Source organism: Coturnix japonica, chromosome 1 (assembly GCF_001577835.2).
Source record: "Coturnix japonica isolate 7356 chromosome 1, Coturnix japonica 2.1, whole genome shotgun sequence".
NCBI classification, from domain to species: Eukaryota; Metazoa; Chordata; class Aves; order Galliformes; family Phasianidae; genus Coturnix; species Coturnix japonica.
The window spans coordinates 158,094,982-158,112,094 of NC_029516.1; the positions used below are offsets into that span (position 1 = coordinate 158,094,982).

General features: G+C 42.3%; 1 protein-coding gene across 5 annotated transcripts in view; it reads left to right on the forward strand.

Annotated features, from left to right (window-relative positions):
* ATP8A2 (ATPase phospholipid transporting 8A2) overlaps positions 1-17,113 on the forward strand; it is a 280,358-nt gene that overhangs the window by 18,546 nt on the left and 244,699 nt on the right. For 4 of the 5 annotated variants that reach the window (XM_015852108.2, XM_015852111.2, XM_015852110.2 and 1 more), the window contains one exon: positions 8,659-8,803. In XM_015852108.2, the coding sequence (XP_015707594.1) occupies positions 8,659-8,803 (145 nt within the window). Of the gene's footprint in view, positions 1-7,777; positions 8,320-8,658; positions 8,804-17,113 lie in introns of those variants that run through there. The other variant, XM_032442161.1, reaches the window with a different exon arrangement.

Below are 17,113 nucleotides of genomic sequence, written 5' to 3' on the forward strand. Positions count from 1 at the left end.
AACGGATGCACTGCATTTGGTAGCATGGCCCACAAATAGGATTACTGGTTATGGCTATCCAACATGGCATTGTAGCACTCTTGTTGGGTATAGAATCTTCCTTGGGTTGTGAGATTTTTCAGAGGAGTGATGCTTATTCTTTTTCAATCTCTCAGAATCCATTTTTTATTTAACCTCTGCTACTTCATCTTTACTCTTTCATTTGCCATAGCAATCACATTGCTGAAAAAAAACCCACTCCAGGAACTGCAAAGGATAATACTGAATGAAAGGTGTAGAACTATTGCTGAGCATTTTAAAGTGCAGTGACTTCAGTGTTATGACTTTTCCATTGGATAGTTTGAGCTTAACATTCAAAAGAAACTTGGTAAGGTTCTTGTAAGAGGCTGAAAGTCCATGCAGAATGGATGCAGGACGTGTCTTCATGTGTATACACAGTGGAATCTGCATATGGATTGTTACCTTGAATGTAAAATGCTTCTAAGTGATGTTGAAGGAGCTCTAAAACCAGTGTTCTCCAAACTGTCTCAAATGCAGGCAATTTGTATTCAGTGCATTCTAATGCATGCATATGTCTTTTGAGCTTGACTGACAGCAGACCATACAAATTCAGAGGTATTTTAAAGAAGAAAAAATTGAGCTGAGCAGTATTGGATGAGGTGTGATGTCATCAGTAGATGAGCAGAAACATAGTTTTCCAAAGCCTCAAAACTGTATAACTGTGTGAAGAAGCGTCAGCGTTTGATATTTCAGGTTCTGACAGACTTGTGGGTAAGTTGAAAATAGGAAATAACTTAAAAAATATTTCTTCATTACTGTTAGGATACACGCACCTTATAACCAATCCTCCTTCAAAGCCAACTTTTGGGTGCTTCTTATGGGGTTTGTTTAAGTTGTCATCATGTTCTTCAAGCCATCAGCACAAACTTCTTGCAGAGCATTTAACCCAGTCTTAGTGCCTTTCCATTACTTACTAAGTTGTTGGAAACCCGGAGCTTATGGGCCCTGGATTCAACTCTTAAAATTACCTGCAGGTTTGAGAGAAGCCAGTTTTTGGAACCAGCTTTTAAAGGACTGATTGCACTTGAAGATGTTTTGGGTTTGAGACTGAGGAGTTTCATTGCTTGGTTGGGACATTCTTGTGTCTTACTGGAGTTGCAGAGCTTATTATGTTTTTAAATTTCTGCTGATGAAGGGTTGCTGCAGATGCAAGTATTCAGCTCTTTGTCATGGTATTAAATCTCAATTATCTATTGCCAGAGACCCATAGACCATTAACAGACACAGTATTGTCTACTAGAAAAATTACTGAAGCCCAAGACATGATGACGTGCTACTAGCAACTATGTGAATGTGCTTGGAGAACAGCTGAAGTGTCTAGAAAAGCCATTGTTGTCCAATGCAGTCCAGGATCTTAATACTGATCTTAACTGGTATCAATTACTAGTGCTCCACCGATCTGCTTCTGCTCTGTGTTTATTCTGAAACTGTGGTCATGATAAGTGCACAGAGTTATGTTTTAATGTCTGTAATCTTTCCTGTCTTCCACTGAAAGATGTGAGTTTATGTGGTGTCTGTAGTTTGTTCTTCTGGAGACTAACTCTTCTTAACTTATCAGTGATACAGGTGCAGCTGTAGAATTTAGCTGACAGTTGTGGCTATGAAGCAGGAGACAGAATAAGAATAGATTGCATTTGTCCCTTCTGCAGCTTTATTAGCTCAGCATTATCAGCAGGAGCTGCCTGGTTTTGACATTAAGTGAGCAGGTACAAAATGACTTGGGAGATGGAGAACAGCTATTTTAGGCAAAGTGTTATTCCTCTTGTGGTCTAATCAAGGTTGCATACAAGGATTGTTGCAGGGAGCAAACATCAGGCCTTTATTTTGCCATCCAAAGCAGCAGAAGAGGCCTTAACTCTGACTTCAGGCAACCCTTTACTTTCCCTTACCTGATTATTCTACCTTTTTTTTTCTTCTCTTTTTCTTTTGATTTATGTCTTATTCACATAGAGGAATTTTAGTGGGTAGGCTTTCTTCTTGTCCTTTACCTCAGTAAGAGCTCTGTTTTGTCTGTTGGCATATCTGTTACCTGTAGGTGATCATGCGCCTGAGTTTTCTCCATGTAGTTGTTGCTAAACTGTATTGCTGCAGTAGTTTGATTCTAGTTGCTGCTGCTTAATTATAGTTTTCTGCTAGGAACCTGTTCTGTCATTAGTGACAACACTTCATCATTCAACTGGATCTGGTCACATATATCAAAATCCGGGCTCCAGCTCTCTCTGCTTGCAGCATGTAATTCCATTCACTATCTGACTGAGCCTGCTGTTCAAGACAAGCTGTGTTTCTTGCGTCTCACTCTTCAGGAGTTAAGAACTGGCAAATTTGTCATACTTGGATTGACTGGTACATGCAAGCTTTGCTTTCAGCTTTGCCCAGCTCCATTTATAGCAGGAATCTTTGCACTGTTTCTTGAATGGCAGTGCTAAGCATTGGTTTTGTATTATTTATGTTCATGATGACTGGATTGATGTGTGTTTAAGACTGACATGTGCTATAAGCTGCATGTAGCTCTCTAGTTTCAACATAAGCAAGCCCAAACTATTGGCCACTCATCCAGCTTCTGGCTTTGAGTGATTACATGGAATTGTTCAAAAGATTGGTCTCACAGAAGGTTGACAGGTGGCCTCTTTCCAACACGGCAGCTTCTCTTGCAGAGCAGTACACTGTCTACTGTTTTAAACAGCTCTTTAGTTTTAAGTAACTACTGAATACTGAGCATTATCAAATCGGTTAACTTCTCTGCCCAACAGTGCCCTTCTTTTATTAATTTTATTAGTCTACATGCATTGTATAGCCATGCAGAGAACAGAGATGTTACAGAGCTGCTGGCTATTTAATTTCCTTTGCAATGCCTGGCTTAACTTGATTGATGACAACTCTTTTCCTGCATCTTGGATTTCAGAAAATAAGCTTCCTTTGCTCAATCATATTCTGTCGTGCCTCTGAAGCTTTATTTACTCTTAATATCCTTCTGGGGACCACTGTGTTCATCTGATTCTGTTTCCTTGTTGGTCTGCATCTAGCACAGAAGAAAACTCCTGTCTTAAAATCTGACTTTTCTGCTGTGCTTAAAATGTTTTTCATCCTTTCTATGCATCTTTAAAACATCTTCAAAGATACAGATGTGTTTTTGTCCTCTGACTTGAACAGATAGGTTATATGAAATGTGTAAATCCCAGTGTTCCAAGTTTAGCTTGTAATAGAACCATTACAAAGCAATCATAACTTCTTTGACTTGAATGCAAGATTTTGACCACTATAACACTTGCTGTTGACAGACAGGCAATTGGGTTAACTGAAGAATAAATGTCTAACCTGCTGTTTTGCCCATTCATGATGCTCAACGAGTATCTGTTGGAACATGAAAGTACTGAAAACAAAACAACGTAAGAGAAATTTGGAGAATATACCTACCAGTTTTAGTGTCAGAACTGAGTTCGCTTCCAACTTGTCTGTTCCATATTGTCACCAGCTGGTAGGAGAAATAAATACCTTCCCCAGAACTGTTTCACTGTATGTAGTGCTGCTTCTGTTTTACTGCATAAACTGCTAATCTGAGTGGGGGTAATGGCCCAATCACTGCAGTGTAATACAGACAATACAAACAGTCCATTTTGTTAGGGTTGCATGATGGGAGCCTCTTATCCTATTAGTGTAAGGGTTGTGTGGTTTCTAATGCTTGCAATGATGGAGGCGGAGGGAAAACTTTCCGTTCCCTTAAATGCTTAAACAAGCATTTCCTGATTGTACTGTGAAGCTTGTGTACTTATATTCCTTCACTCACTGTGCATGTTGTAGCTGGCAAACAGCAGTTTCTAGAACTTCTCATGGTCTTCTTGTTGCTGAACATCAGTCCTCCAGTCTGAAAGACTGTAACTGCTTCTGCTTATCCCTTACATTAGTAGGACTGATGCCATTGCATCTTTAAATGACTCTGCTCTTTAACCTGATTAGACACCACTGGAGCAGAAGTGTATCATTAGTTAAAATACACAATAATTTTCTGCTTTTTCCTACTCACCGTTTGAATTCTTGCAGGGATTTTGTCCTTGTTATATTACAAATAAAGGATTGCTTTGTACTGAATGGCCTGGACAGGAGTTCTGTAGGACCCTTAGGCAGCACCCCTGGGAGAACTGTGGAAATGCATCCTATCCCACTTTGTTTTATAACTGCCTATTAAAACTTAAGCAAATCCAAGTCATTGTGCCTACAGTAACTTCAGATAGAGCAAATCTTGCATAATTCTTGGGAGAAGTCAGTGGTGATTTGCAATTGTATTATTAACTTCAAGGCTGTTTTTATGAACCCTGATCTTTGCCTGCAAACGTGTGCCCCCACCTTATTTTACAGAACACTTCTCTAATAACAAAGAAGGGAAACGTTTAAAACAACTTCTGATGAGATGATAACTAGGAAATAAAGGACTCCATTGTAAGTTACTCTGGAACTTCCTTTCTCAGACTCTTGTATGCAGTATTACATTACTGAATGCTGTAGAAGCTTTCTGATTTTCAGAAAACAAGTCCTTAATGCTTATCATCAAGTTGTCACGTGAACTGTTTATAATTCATGGTTAAGATATCCCAGTCCTGGTGGGATCCAAGCTTTCACGGAAGACTGGACAGCTGAAGTGCCCTCCATCTCCTCTTAGAGCACACTGTGCTCTGCCTGTCTGAACTCCTACCTTTAAGCATTTTCAGATTCCCTGTTAAGTGCATTGCTGGGAACAGTGAGTGGAGTTTATGAAATAGTGCAAGAAGGGAGTGATTTTGGGGCAAAAGCAACTTGCTTCAACAAGGATTTTGAAGCTTGGCTATGTAAGAAGTTGTGGGTAATTCTCAATGGCAGAACTTCTCATTTGGTGTGATCTTTGGCACTCAGTGAATAGTTTTTGAAACTAACCATGTGTAAGAGAAGTTCATTAGGAAAGTGCTGGTGACTCAGAGCCTGGGATGGCTTGTGGAGAACCAATTTCATTTCACTGCAAGCAAAATCCCAACTTGTCTGGCACCTCTTGCAATATGTCTTACAGTTTCAGATATTCACTTTGCAGCTCCTTCCTCTGAGGCTTAGCCTGTAACTGTACCACTTCATGTTCTGTGAATAACAAAATTTGGAGGCTCTTGGTAAGATTGCTTGCTTTTCTTTATTTTATTTATTTTTCTTGGACAAAAAGTGTCTTTCAATTGTATCTTAATTGAAAACCACTATGTAATATATTTGAGGTGACACAAGCAGCTGTGTCTGGTTGTTTGTGCACTCATAAGGTGAGAACAGTGTAGGTGGTGATACTGGGAGCGGATTTCCATGATTTTTGGATGGGGAAGAACTGGCAGGATGGCTGGGAGGATTGACAGAGGAACTCAGAATTAACTAGTTTAGCTGAACTGTTCTAGTAGTGAAGAGAGTAGCAATGTTTGAATGCTGAAGTAACGCTGGATTATTCTTGCAGAATCTGCTTCTTTCTATCAAGCTCATAGAATCATAGAATGGCCTGGGTTGAAAAGGACCACAATGATTATTTAGTTTCAACCCCCCTTGCCACGGGCAGTGTTGCCAACCACCACACCAGGTTGTCAAGAGCCACATCCAGCCTGGCCTTGAATGCCTGCAGTGATGGGGCATCCACAACCTCGTTGGGCAACCTGTTCAGTGCATCACCACCCTCTGTGTGAAAAACTTCCTCCTCATATCTAACCTAAACCTCCCCTGTCTTAGTTTAAAGCCATTTCTCCTTGTCCTTTCACTGTCCACCCTCATCAACAGCCATTCCTGTTATCTTGATTTGACAGGTTAAACACAGACAGTTGTAAACTGTGCTGTTTACAGAATGCAAATGCAAAATGATACGCATTTAAGATCAATGTAATGAGAATGCCAAAACCTTCTGTAGTTAACCATACCAAACGAACAGGCCAATGTTCTACCATTAATCTGTTCTGTTCTAGTTTTCCCCCAGAGAAATTGGGTTGCAGTGTTGCAACATCTTGAAGAAATAAAAGAAAACTTATATCCTATGGGACAAAAACCTTCCCTGAGTGCCAAATTGGTCAGCCCTGAAGCAAAATGCTTCTGTATCCACACCTTTTCTCAACCAATGAACAGAAGTGGGCTTGTTTTCACCTTTTTGGAGTGAGTGCATGGTCTGGTCCCCTTGAGGAAGATGCCTTCTGAAGGTGGTGTTGCTTCTGGCACCACTGTTCACCAGGAACCCTTCAGAACCTTGGGGCTCCTTAATCTTAATGTGAGGAATGAGAGCTTCTACAGCCAGTAGTGCACAGGTCACTATCTGCAGGCTACTAGCTATGATCTGCTTAGAAGCAAGGGAGGGAGGTGGAAGGCATTCCTGCCGGGCAAGATTAGTGGGTAATCTTCCAAAACGAGGCTTATTCCAGTAAGAATGAAGCAGCTGATTTGAACCACTTTCAAAAATGCAAACCCTCTTAGTACAGCTGCTTATACAAGCTCACAAGCTTTGAAGTCGTCTGCTATAGCTAAAGAATGAGGTATATGGTTTTGTTTATGGAGCATCTCCCTTGGCAGTGGAGTGATCAGGAAAATAGTATGTGAAGTAAACCAAGTGACAGGACGAGGGGAAATGGCCTCAAGTTACGTCAGGGCAAGTTTAGGTTGGATATTAGGAATAACTTCTTTACAGAAAGGGTTGTTAAGTACTGGAATAGGCTGCCCAGGGAGGTGGTTGAATCGCCATCCCTGGATGTGTTTAAGAGCTGTTTGGATGTGGTGCTCAGGGATATGATATAGCAGAGGGTTTTTAGAGTTAGGGTATTGGTTAGACTGCGGTTGGACTTGATGATCTTCAAGGTCTTTTCCAACCTGCATAATTCTATGATTCTATGATTCTATTCCTAGGTTCATCTGACAGTTATTCCTATAAGTTATGGCACAGCTTTGTGATGGTTGATAGTGAAGAAGACTGGATAGTGAACATGAGGATTTCAGGAGTCAGAGGGAGTGATATGGGAAAAAAAGTAAGACAAGTAATGTCTTAGGGAGGAGGGTGTGTGTGTGGAGGGAATGTTTTCAATTGTGTGCTTGCAGAATTGTAATTGTACTTTCTGTTCAGGATCTTGACAAGGAAAACAGATGAAAGCTGCTTCCTTGCACTTAATGCTCTTAAGGATACTGCCCTTTGATCTCCACTCAGTTACACAACATGGAATCAATGGGAAAGAACAGCAAGTCTCCAGTAGTGCTCTTAGCTCTGTTCTTCTGAAGAGTAAAATGCTCGGGAAGATTGAGTGGTCCTTTGTGTTGTGGCAAGTTTCTTCAGATGGAGTAACCTAATATAGTATTATAATGGCATAATCTTGCATAATGTATAGTTCTACCTGGTTTGTTTCAGATGTTTGTTCATGAAGTGCGTACTGACAGCTTGGCTTATTTTTGCTGTCTGAGTTGGTGTCAGATGTAAGCAAAGGAGATCAATTTTTAGCCTCGCACAGGTTCAGCTTAATGCATCCACGGTATGAATTCACAGTGTGCAACACTTGTGTTGGGCAGGAGATGGTATCGTTGAAAGCATATTAGTTTAATTACAGTGGCTTCATTGACCAGGTATGAGCTCTGTGAAGTTTTGTTTTGGTACTGGACCGTGTTGTACAAACATAGTGGGTAATGTTGCCCTCTAGTGCTTAAAGTTTAGAGGTCGTAGAGCCTGTTTGCTATGACAAATTATCAATAATTTGGAAAGGCTGGGGTGGAGGAATAGAATATCAGCTCAGCTGGTTTATTTCATATACACATACACACATGAAGACAAGGCATATAGTAATATGTGAGAACTTAAGTGCTGAATCTATTAGGGCCATAGTAGGGCTGCTGTTTTTCCCTCAAGCTGCAGTAAAGAAGGACACAATTAAATTTCAGGGCACTCTCTATACCGAGTCCTTCTTGGGCACTGTTGGATCCGATCAGCTTGTTGCAGGTTGACAGCAGCATAAATCAGAAGTAGCTGCTGGATTTGGCTTTAACACTGACTTACAGAAAGAGCTGCTGTAACTTCAGGTTCTTAGAAAAAAAACATAAAATAACATTTTTAGTGGGTTATTGTGATCTAAGATCTAATCTTTGAAACAGTGAGCGTCGAGCTTTCGCTCTTTTCAGTCCAAGCTGGAATGTGGTGTTGTTGAAGGAGCCGTCTGGCCATGGGTCTGTCTGTGGGTCAACTTCTCCCATCCCCGTTGGCCTCGGTTGGGCGGCAATGAACAAGGGCGTGCGGCTCGAGGCGAGCAGGTAGGTTGGCCCCGCACCGCTGCCTGGGGGTCTCTGGCAGCCGTCGAGCCCCGGGTGGGGGTTGCGGGGCCAGATCCCGGTCCGAAGGGTGGCGGAGGGGCCGCGCCGCTGCCAGCTGGTTCCTGCGGGCCCGTTGCCCCCTCCCCGTCACTGCATTATTTATCAGCCGCCGCCGTGGTAACCGGCGGGGCGGTGCTCCTGCGGGCGAGGCGGCAGTTCGGCCCGGTCCTTCTCCTCCCTCGGGCGCGGCCCCGGAGGGAGCTGTCGGTCCGGGGTGTTGAAGCTGCGGGCAGGAGGGAAGGATGGGGGCCCCTCTCTGACCGCCCCGCTTTCCCGCAGGACCGGTGTGTTCCCCCACGGGCTACAAGAAGGCGGATGATGAGATGTCCGGAGCCACGTCCACGGCGGATCTGGACGAGGCGCCAGCACGTACCATTTACGTGAACCAGCCCCAGCAGTGCAAGTTCCGCGACAACTGGGTCAGGTACGGAGCTCCCCGCTTCTCCCCCCGGCAGTCGGCAAGACGTGGGCACGGAGGGATCCACCGCCCCTCGCCCCTCCCTGCCCGCACCGCATGGGGAGGACCAGCCCCGCGGCTCTCCTAGGGACGGTGGGTTTTGGAACGGCAGGATCTGGTTCTTAGGTACAGGAATTGACCTTAAAAATGTAGCGTGAGGTTTGGGTAAAGCTGGCTGTACAAACTCCATGCAGCGTGCTGTTCAAAATGAGTGATGCTCAAACAGATAACTCGGCCTAAGTGTAACGAAGTGTAGAATAGGAAGGAAGGAAAAAGCAAATCTAACGGGACAGGAATAGCTGAAAAGTTTACAAATCATATATCTGCACATTTGTTTGTAACAAAGAGCAGTGAGAATTGCCATTGGCAGTCAGAGCCCTTTCAGTGCAGGTGTGTGTGTAAAAGTGTTGGTGTGATGAACGTCATGCTCTTGTGGCTCAGAAAGGTGAGTAAGGAGCACTGCCACAGGGTTGTGAGGATGTGTAAGATGCACAAAAGCAGCGCACAGTTCGGTTAGTGAGGTGAGCAGATGGCTGCTGTCATGACCAACGAGTGTTATTTAGCAGGCGTCCGTTAGTGCAGATGTTTGGGTTGTTGTTCGGGGAGCGGTTTACACAATGGGTGCCTTTGTGACAATACAAAAGGATTTTATATCCTGTTGAAATGAAGGTTTTCATTGGCTGTTTTATTGCATGTGCATCATCAAAGGCGATTTGAAGAATATTATCTCAGATTGCTGGTCAGTGTAGTGTAGGGACTTACACACAATTTTCTACACAACTTGTACTTATGATATGCTAACCTATGAAAGCCTGTGGCTTAGGAGGAGTTAAAGTTAGAGATTTTCACTGTGTCTTGTTTTTCCTATGTGGACAGCACCATCAAGTGTTTTTTCACTTTTTTCTTTCTTAAATATCACATGAATTTGATGCTTTTTAGGGATAGAATATTTGCGTTTTTCCTGCTTCACAGAAAAAAAATGAGGGGATGGAGACTGGCTTAACGTGTAGTTTAGGTTTTTCTGAAGACATTTGGTTTGGATCTGGTGACATTGTATGGAAATATAGGGCATAACTACTGTACTAGGAGTTAGTTCTTAGTGGCCTTTTTGCCATCGCCTGAGGAAGCTGTGTCCAGCACACAGTCCAGAAGCTGCCTCTGGTTACCTAAGGGATGTTTCAGTGGCTGCTGGAACTGATTTCACACTGGTTTGCCTCTAGACTTGGGTGTTTTGTTCCAGGAGGAGTACTGGCCTAACTAAGGATAGGATGAGAAGAGGTAGCACGATGGGGAAAGCAGAGATGTTTGCATTGCCTAATTAACAATCATCTTAGCTCTTCTGCATTGCTTAGAAACTGAGCCATCTTTGTAATAGCTTGCTCCTGGTTATGAAGGAAGCTTTGACCTCTTCCTGACAAGTTTTAAAAGGGTGACAGGCTTTGACTGTGCTCTCTGCATCCTCTGGAGTCAGAGTTCTTCCTCAGCTCAATGGAAGCAAAGGAAGGTGATGTATCCTTGTACCTCTTGTTGTTCAAAGGGTGTCTTTTGCGTGAGTTGTTACTTGCTCATGTATATTGCTTCTTCTCTTCAGTACCAGTCCTGTGTTTATTGCCCATGGACCCTTTCACTAACTGTGTCCAACTTCTGGGTTTCTTGGTGCCATTGGAATTGATGTATGAAATATTAGTGTGCCACAATTTGGAGTGCTGTGTAAGCAGATAAGCACCTGCATATGAGGGCTTACAGCATTAAACCCAAGGAGATGGGGAAGCTGTTTCTTTTAACACTGTGTCACTCCTGACTGTCAGTTTTCGGTAGTAGTCAAGAATTCACAGTGTGAACTTGTGAATGCTCATAGGAAGCTTTCCAAACCTTGAGGCATTATATGGAGTAGTCTGCTTGAAGCTGAGCAAAACAGAGCAGGAAATGGAGCTGCGGATGGTGGAATTTCTTCCAGTTGAAAGTGTTTTAATTTATCACGATGATGCTTTTTGTCTTGTTCTCTCTTCCAGGAGAGAGGCAATGTTAAAAGCGAGCTCCTATGGTGTTTGTTTTTGTGGGAGGAAAAAGAAAATGATGTACATATCTATGTGTCAATGTCTGTCCCTATCTCTGATTTTGGGCAAGTTTTGTAACCCTGGAAATTCCTGAGTACAGCTTAGAAATTGTATACAGTACTAATGCAGAAATGAAGTGGATGGCGAAACAGGAGGAAGCTGTAATGTATTAAAGTGTGAGGATGTGGAAGGAGGAATTTTTCTCTGTCCTTTTTTTCTCTCCCTCAACTTAATGGTGTAAGTAAGTGAGTTTTAAAACTCAGTGTCACAACTTTTTGTGTTGTGTATACCAGACTTAGTTTATTTCCTTACGTGTGTCACCATTCTTCATTACACTGTAGAAGCAATAATTCCTTCTATAGGAACATCCTGTGTGTTTTCTCTGTTTCCTGTGTTCCATTTGAAAAAGTACGTCCATGTGTGACTTGGTTAAACTTCTAATGAAAGGTAAGTAGTGTTCTGTTTTTCAGCAGAAAGATTTTAGAAGCTCTAAAGTGTGCAAAAGTGGAACAAAACTAATTTCTCCCCAACATACCTTGCTGTGCGGAGCTCTACGCTCCTAAAGGTAGCAGTTGTAATCTGTAGTCTCAGGCACTGAACACTGATGGGTGGAAGTCTACCAGCTGTCATCACAAGCCTAAGACATCCTTGGCTGCAGAAGCCTGGTGACCTGTCTCACACTGTCTATAGAGACGCCAGGCTGCTTTTCTCTCCATTCTTCTCAACTGACTATGAGAAAAGGCTTTCTTTTGTACTTATTTAAGATACTTCCTCTTCTCTGTAGTTCAGGTGTGAAGCACAAAATAATAGTGAATCATTATTTCCAACCTGTACCTGGAGTGATAGCGCAGTGACTGATTAGGGTGGTTTCTACACAATTACAGCAGATCAGTGTGGTGTGAAAAGAGCTATAACAGGAGTGGCAGCTGGGCTGTCAGTTCTAACTTGAAACATTTTTTGCTGAGTTTGGTGGGCTGACTGTTTCAATGATAGTCCCTTATTTTTTGGTTTGTAATGTGATTGTTTTTCTTGACAGCGAGGGAGATGACTCACGAGTCTTTATTTCATAGTTTGAAAGCAAACTTGCGTAGTGCCTTGTAAAAACAGAGGGCGAAGATGAGGTGTGATGATAGCAGCTGAATTGCTGTGTCAATATTTATGAGATGTATGAGGTAATGGCATAAATACCTACCTAACATATCCTCAGTGTGAATATATTGATGCTGATATCAAAAACAGCTAGAATTTCTCCTGCCTTCTTTATCCAAGAAACAAAGCAGTGCTGAAATTACTTTAAAGACACTTAAAATTGTCTCTAAATTAAAACAAAACAAAAAACCCAAACATTGCAGGTGTCATAACTGCTTTCTGCAGTGATCCTATATTCCACACTTGGTAGTGCCTTCTGGTGCAAGGCTGAGGACATCTGCAGCAGGACTCAATGCTCAGCCTTGGTGTGTGACTTGTAGAAGAAGTCAGGGGCAGGCACAGGCACCACTAAGAGCAAAATTCTATTCCATGCCTTAAGTGGATCCAGAAGTCTTGTTGAAAAGCTTTTCATCAGAAAAGTATTAGATGGCTTAATCTGTTCAGAAGGCCACTCAAAATGCACCAATACCCAGAAAATCCATTGTTTGGAGAGCTGTGCTGCTATGGCTCAAATCTTGCTAGAAAAGTGAGCAAGTAATTGGTTCCCACTTCTGAACTGTGCAGTGTCTTAAGACTCGAACAAATCTTCGAGAAGGAATTACTTAATTCCTAAGGCAGAAGAATTGCTGCACAGAATTTAGTACTAAAGCTGTATCAAGGCTACTAGTATTAACACAGCAAGAATAGTGTTTAATAGGCCACTTAGCTGGAATCCCAGGCTGTCCTATCAATTTACTTGTTGTGACCACAGTCTTCATTCAACTTGAATTTTAGTTGTATGCTGCATTAAAAGGAACCAAATGTTAGGTTATATGGAAGCACTATAGAAGCCACTCGCACTACTGATACAGAGCAGTTTGTGCTATTTTGGAATGTGTGGGAAGATTTCCACTGGTGCTACTGAAATACAAGTTACTGGTAGCAGAAGCCAATTAGTATTGATCAGCTAATGCAGATATCCCAGTTAGTGTTATTTATCTGCACTTAAGCTCTAGATTGGCTTTCCTTTTGCTCTAAAAAGTGCTTTAGGTAAATGCTCCTCGAGTGAATCTACATGTATACAGCTCATGAGGTTCAGATAGCCATTTGTAGTGGTGTTTGAATTACATTTGGAAATCTTTTCTGTTATCATATGAGCAGATTGCATGCTGGACTGCTCCATACTTGCCTGATGTTGGTGATGTGTTGCTAGTTTGTGCCAATGTATTTGGAATGTCAATGTCTTCATTCTCTACTTGGATGCTCCTAACTCCAGACCTGTGGGACAGTGAAACAGGTGAATGTAGCCTGGGCAGGCTGTCCAGATAGGCAGAGCAGCTGTGAGAGATAGCTGCGGTGCCCCTCCACCTGCTGCATGCTCAGCTCTTTGGCATCCTGAAGGAGTTTCTTTAGTTGGTTTGTTTTCTCCCAGCATTGTGGTGAATTTCATGTGTCAGCAGCAGCAACACAGCGTGGGAATTAAGCTGGCTCTCTTTCTCCCCTTGCATAAATTCACTATTTAAACAACATCCACACACCGGAGCTAGTTAAAAAGCAGCCCAAATTCACCCAAACACAGCTGCTTTCCTGCATTTGTTGAATAAATATTGGCCCATCTTCAGCAATATGTATTCACTTTTGACTCTGCATTTTTACTTTGCACTGTCCAGTGAAATGTGAACAGGAGGAAGCTAAGTTTTTTTTTTGTAGTCTTTATGTAATTCAAGTGAGGATGGAGTCGATTTAGATGCATGTTTGAAGGAACAGTTACTGTTCACTTCTATCACCTTCTCTACTTGTCAGTGAAGAAGTAACAGTTCTGGTATTTTCAATGACACTTAGAAATAATGGCTTTAGAACTGGGGGTAGCGCTACAAATTTCAGATCCCCATCACTTGTAGCAGACTGGCTTGTGACTTGAGTTCAGTCATCTTCGTATCAGTGCAGTGTGTTTAGTATGAAGCCTATCCTGGATTTGCACAGTAACTGGATATGTTGCTAAACTCCCTTTATTGGACAGTAGTATTTCTAGGTTAATTGTTTGTCAGCTCTGTTTTATTGAGCTGTATTTGCCAGCGGGGTTGCTGAAAAACACAGGCATATTTCTTTAGTGATGACCTGACATTGCTGAAGCTTGCTAACACACTATCATGCCTGCAGAGCTTTTAGTGCTGTTTTCAAAATGTGCTTTGTTCAGTGCATTTGTTACTGACAAATAGCTGCGAGTCTTTTCTCTTCTCTATAGGGATTGCATGAATAGAGAACAAATGGAAAGGTCCTATTTGTTTGTGTGCTTTAGGAGAATCCTCCAGTGTATAGGATTTAGAAGTAAAAATGCTACCACTTCTATTAAGTGTGACCACAGGGCTTGGGTGTTTCAGTTAAACTAAGCATAAGCAGTCATACTAATGCCTGCTGTGTATTAAGACTGCCATGAGCATTGCTGTGGGAGACCTTTCTACTGGAAAAATGCTAATTTTGGCATTATTAATTAGCTTTTGTGGCTTCCCACTTGCTACATGTGGCAGAAATCCTGCCACAAGGGGCTGTAGGTTATGGAAAGCAGCCAGACTGTTACCTGGCTGTCAGTTGATCTTACTGAACTAGAGAGAAGCCGGATTGTTAGGCTCCAGTGGACAGCAGTTCATAATGCATGTCCAGCACTTCTTCCTTAACACCTCTGTGTACAAGGTTAACTACGGAAATGAAGCAATGAAGTGACTGAGGATAAGCTTGTTGCTGATGCAGCCTCTGAGGATATGCAGATAGCTCAGCCAAGCAGGGTTTGTAAAACTCTACATCAGTCCTGATATGTCACTTATGCACTAGGGTAAGTAGCACTATAGGCTGGAAGAAACAAAGATAATTAATACTGTGAATATCCATTGAAATTATTGTTCACAAATCTGCATACAAAACAATGGCACAAACAAAGCATGACTGTGTAGTGAAGAGGTATTTTTCTCTGGTAAGAGAGGGCTTTTTTTAACTATGATAAAGAGACGTGATCAGGTTTTTGAATATCACAGCTGTAGAACAGTTTGCCATTGCTTCAGTCAGCGCTTCTCTCTGCCCTCCCCATGCGCTGCTTTTAACCCAGACAGTGCCCATGGCACAACATGTTCTGTTGGTGCTAGGCTGTTGCTGTGTGTCCATGGGATAAGAACTGTCCCCGGGTTGAAAGTTTTCTCAAGTTACTGTACCCTGCAGTTTGAAACCAATAGAAATCCTTTTTGTGTACTTCTAAAGTTCAAATGGTTTAATTTTAATAGATGTGAACATTCCTCATCACTTCTCATAGTGCTTGGGTAATTCAAGACAACAGATTCATCCCTCATACATGACCCTGCAGGGGTTTTGTTGGAAGATGTTTCAGAGCTTGATGTTTAGACGGCTTGATGAAATAGCATTATAACAAAGTCATGACCTGTTTTATTTTGGGGTAGTTTCTTATATGTAAGCTGCTTGTGTGTAAGGTGTCAGTGTAACCGTAGAGAAACGGGAGGGGAAATAGAAAGCTGAAAACAAAGCAGCCATGTGGAGTATGGGCAGCAGCGGCTCCACATCTGAGTGATGGATGTGGTAGCTTTTGGTTCTTTGCCCTGCTCTGGTTGTGCATCTCAGCATGGAGCAATCACAGCCCATAGGATCCAAGCCTTGCACTTCAGGACTGCTATTATTTTCCCTCTTTGCTTCCCGAGCCTGTCTCAGACTTCCTTCAGAGTCTGTCTCAAACTGTCTCAAGTATTGAAGCACTGCATACTCTTGTTTCAGCTGGTGGAGGCAAACAGGCCGCAGTAAAACTTACTGTTGGAAGTTCAGTTCTCAAGGATTCACTTGACAGAGTGAAGGGAGCTCTGTGGGGCTGGAGGCTTCATTTGTTCACAATTAAACTGTTGTCTGCCAAAACAAGCCAGCATGGCTTGCTAAGGACCTCATTTCCACTTAAGCAATAATCACTGCAGAGACTTGTAGGTAATTGCTCCTTATAAACCTTTAATCTCCCTTTCTGGGAATTTGTAAACATCTGACTTTTATGTCTCCTGAGTCAGTTTCATCATTAAAATAACCTTCCACACGTACAAGGAACCAACCCAGCTAATAGTCTTCATGGCAGCACTGTTTGTCAGTAAAGTTCGGTGTGAATGAGCTTTCTCTGCACCTGCTATAATAATAGCGTGTTGTTCATCTAGTTAAATGCCATCTGAATTATGTAGTGCTTGCTGCTGTGCTTCCTGCAGCTACAACAGCTCTGGAGTTCGCTTGTTTTAATGCTGCTTCTGTACTCAAGAGCTAATGCAGAACTTTTGCAGCCAATATCAATCTTGTGTTAAGAGATGTCATGTGCCTCCAGGACCTTAACATGCACACACAGTTCCACTGAAGGCAGTGTCTGAACCCTTAATTCAAGTAGATCTTCTTGATTGATTTTTCCTTCCTCCGTTCCAGAGAACCTGACCTTTCGAACATGTTAGTGGAAACCAAACCTGCTTGGTGAGAGGAGTTCAAGTCCTTAACGCTCAATTACCCAGCCCCCCTATGGTTCAGATGTCTGTGGCTGGCTCTCTTTCCGCTTGCTCTTGCAAAGCGCTGACATGAAGCAGTGCTCATGCTTCAGCTCTCACATGCGAGAATATTTCAAGTATTTTTTTCTAATTTTTATTTTTAACTGGAAAGGACAGTTGTAGGTGAGTGTTGGTGAGGAAGGAGATCCTGTTCTGTATGACATGGGGAGTCTGAAGGTGAAGTTAATCTCTGAGCTGTCAATCTTCTAACAAACAAAACAAAACCCCACCTCAGTGAAGGAGTAGAAATGGATAATTTGGAAATGGTAAAGCTGTACCCAACTGCTTCTTGCCAGTGTGCACTTGCTTCTCACCGAGGTAACATTTTTGCCTTTATTACTGCTAGTCCTTGTATTTTCAGGGATGATTCAATAGAGGAAAACACGGCTTTATAAAACATATTGGGGATGGACATAGAGATAAGGGTAGCTTATGGTGTTATTACAGAAAAATTACCTGTTAACAAGTGAAGTAAATATATCAGAACAATTACTGAGTTTCTCAGCTTGCTGCTTGCAACTTGTCAT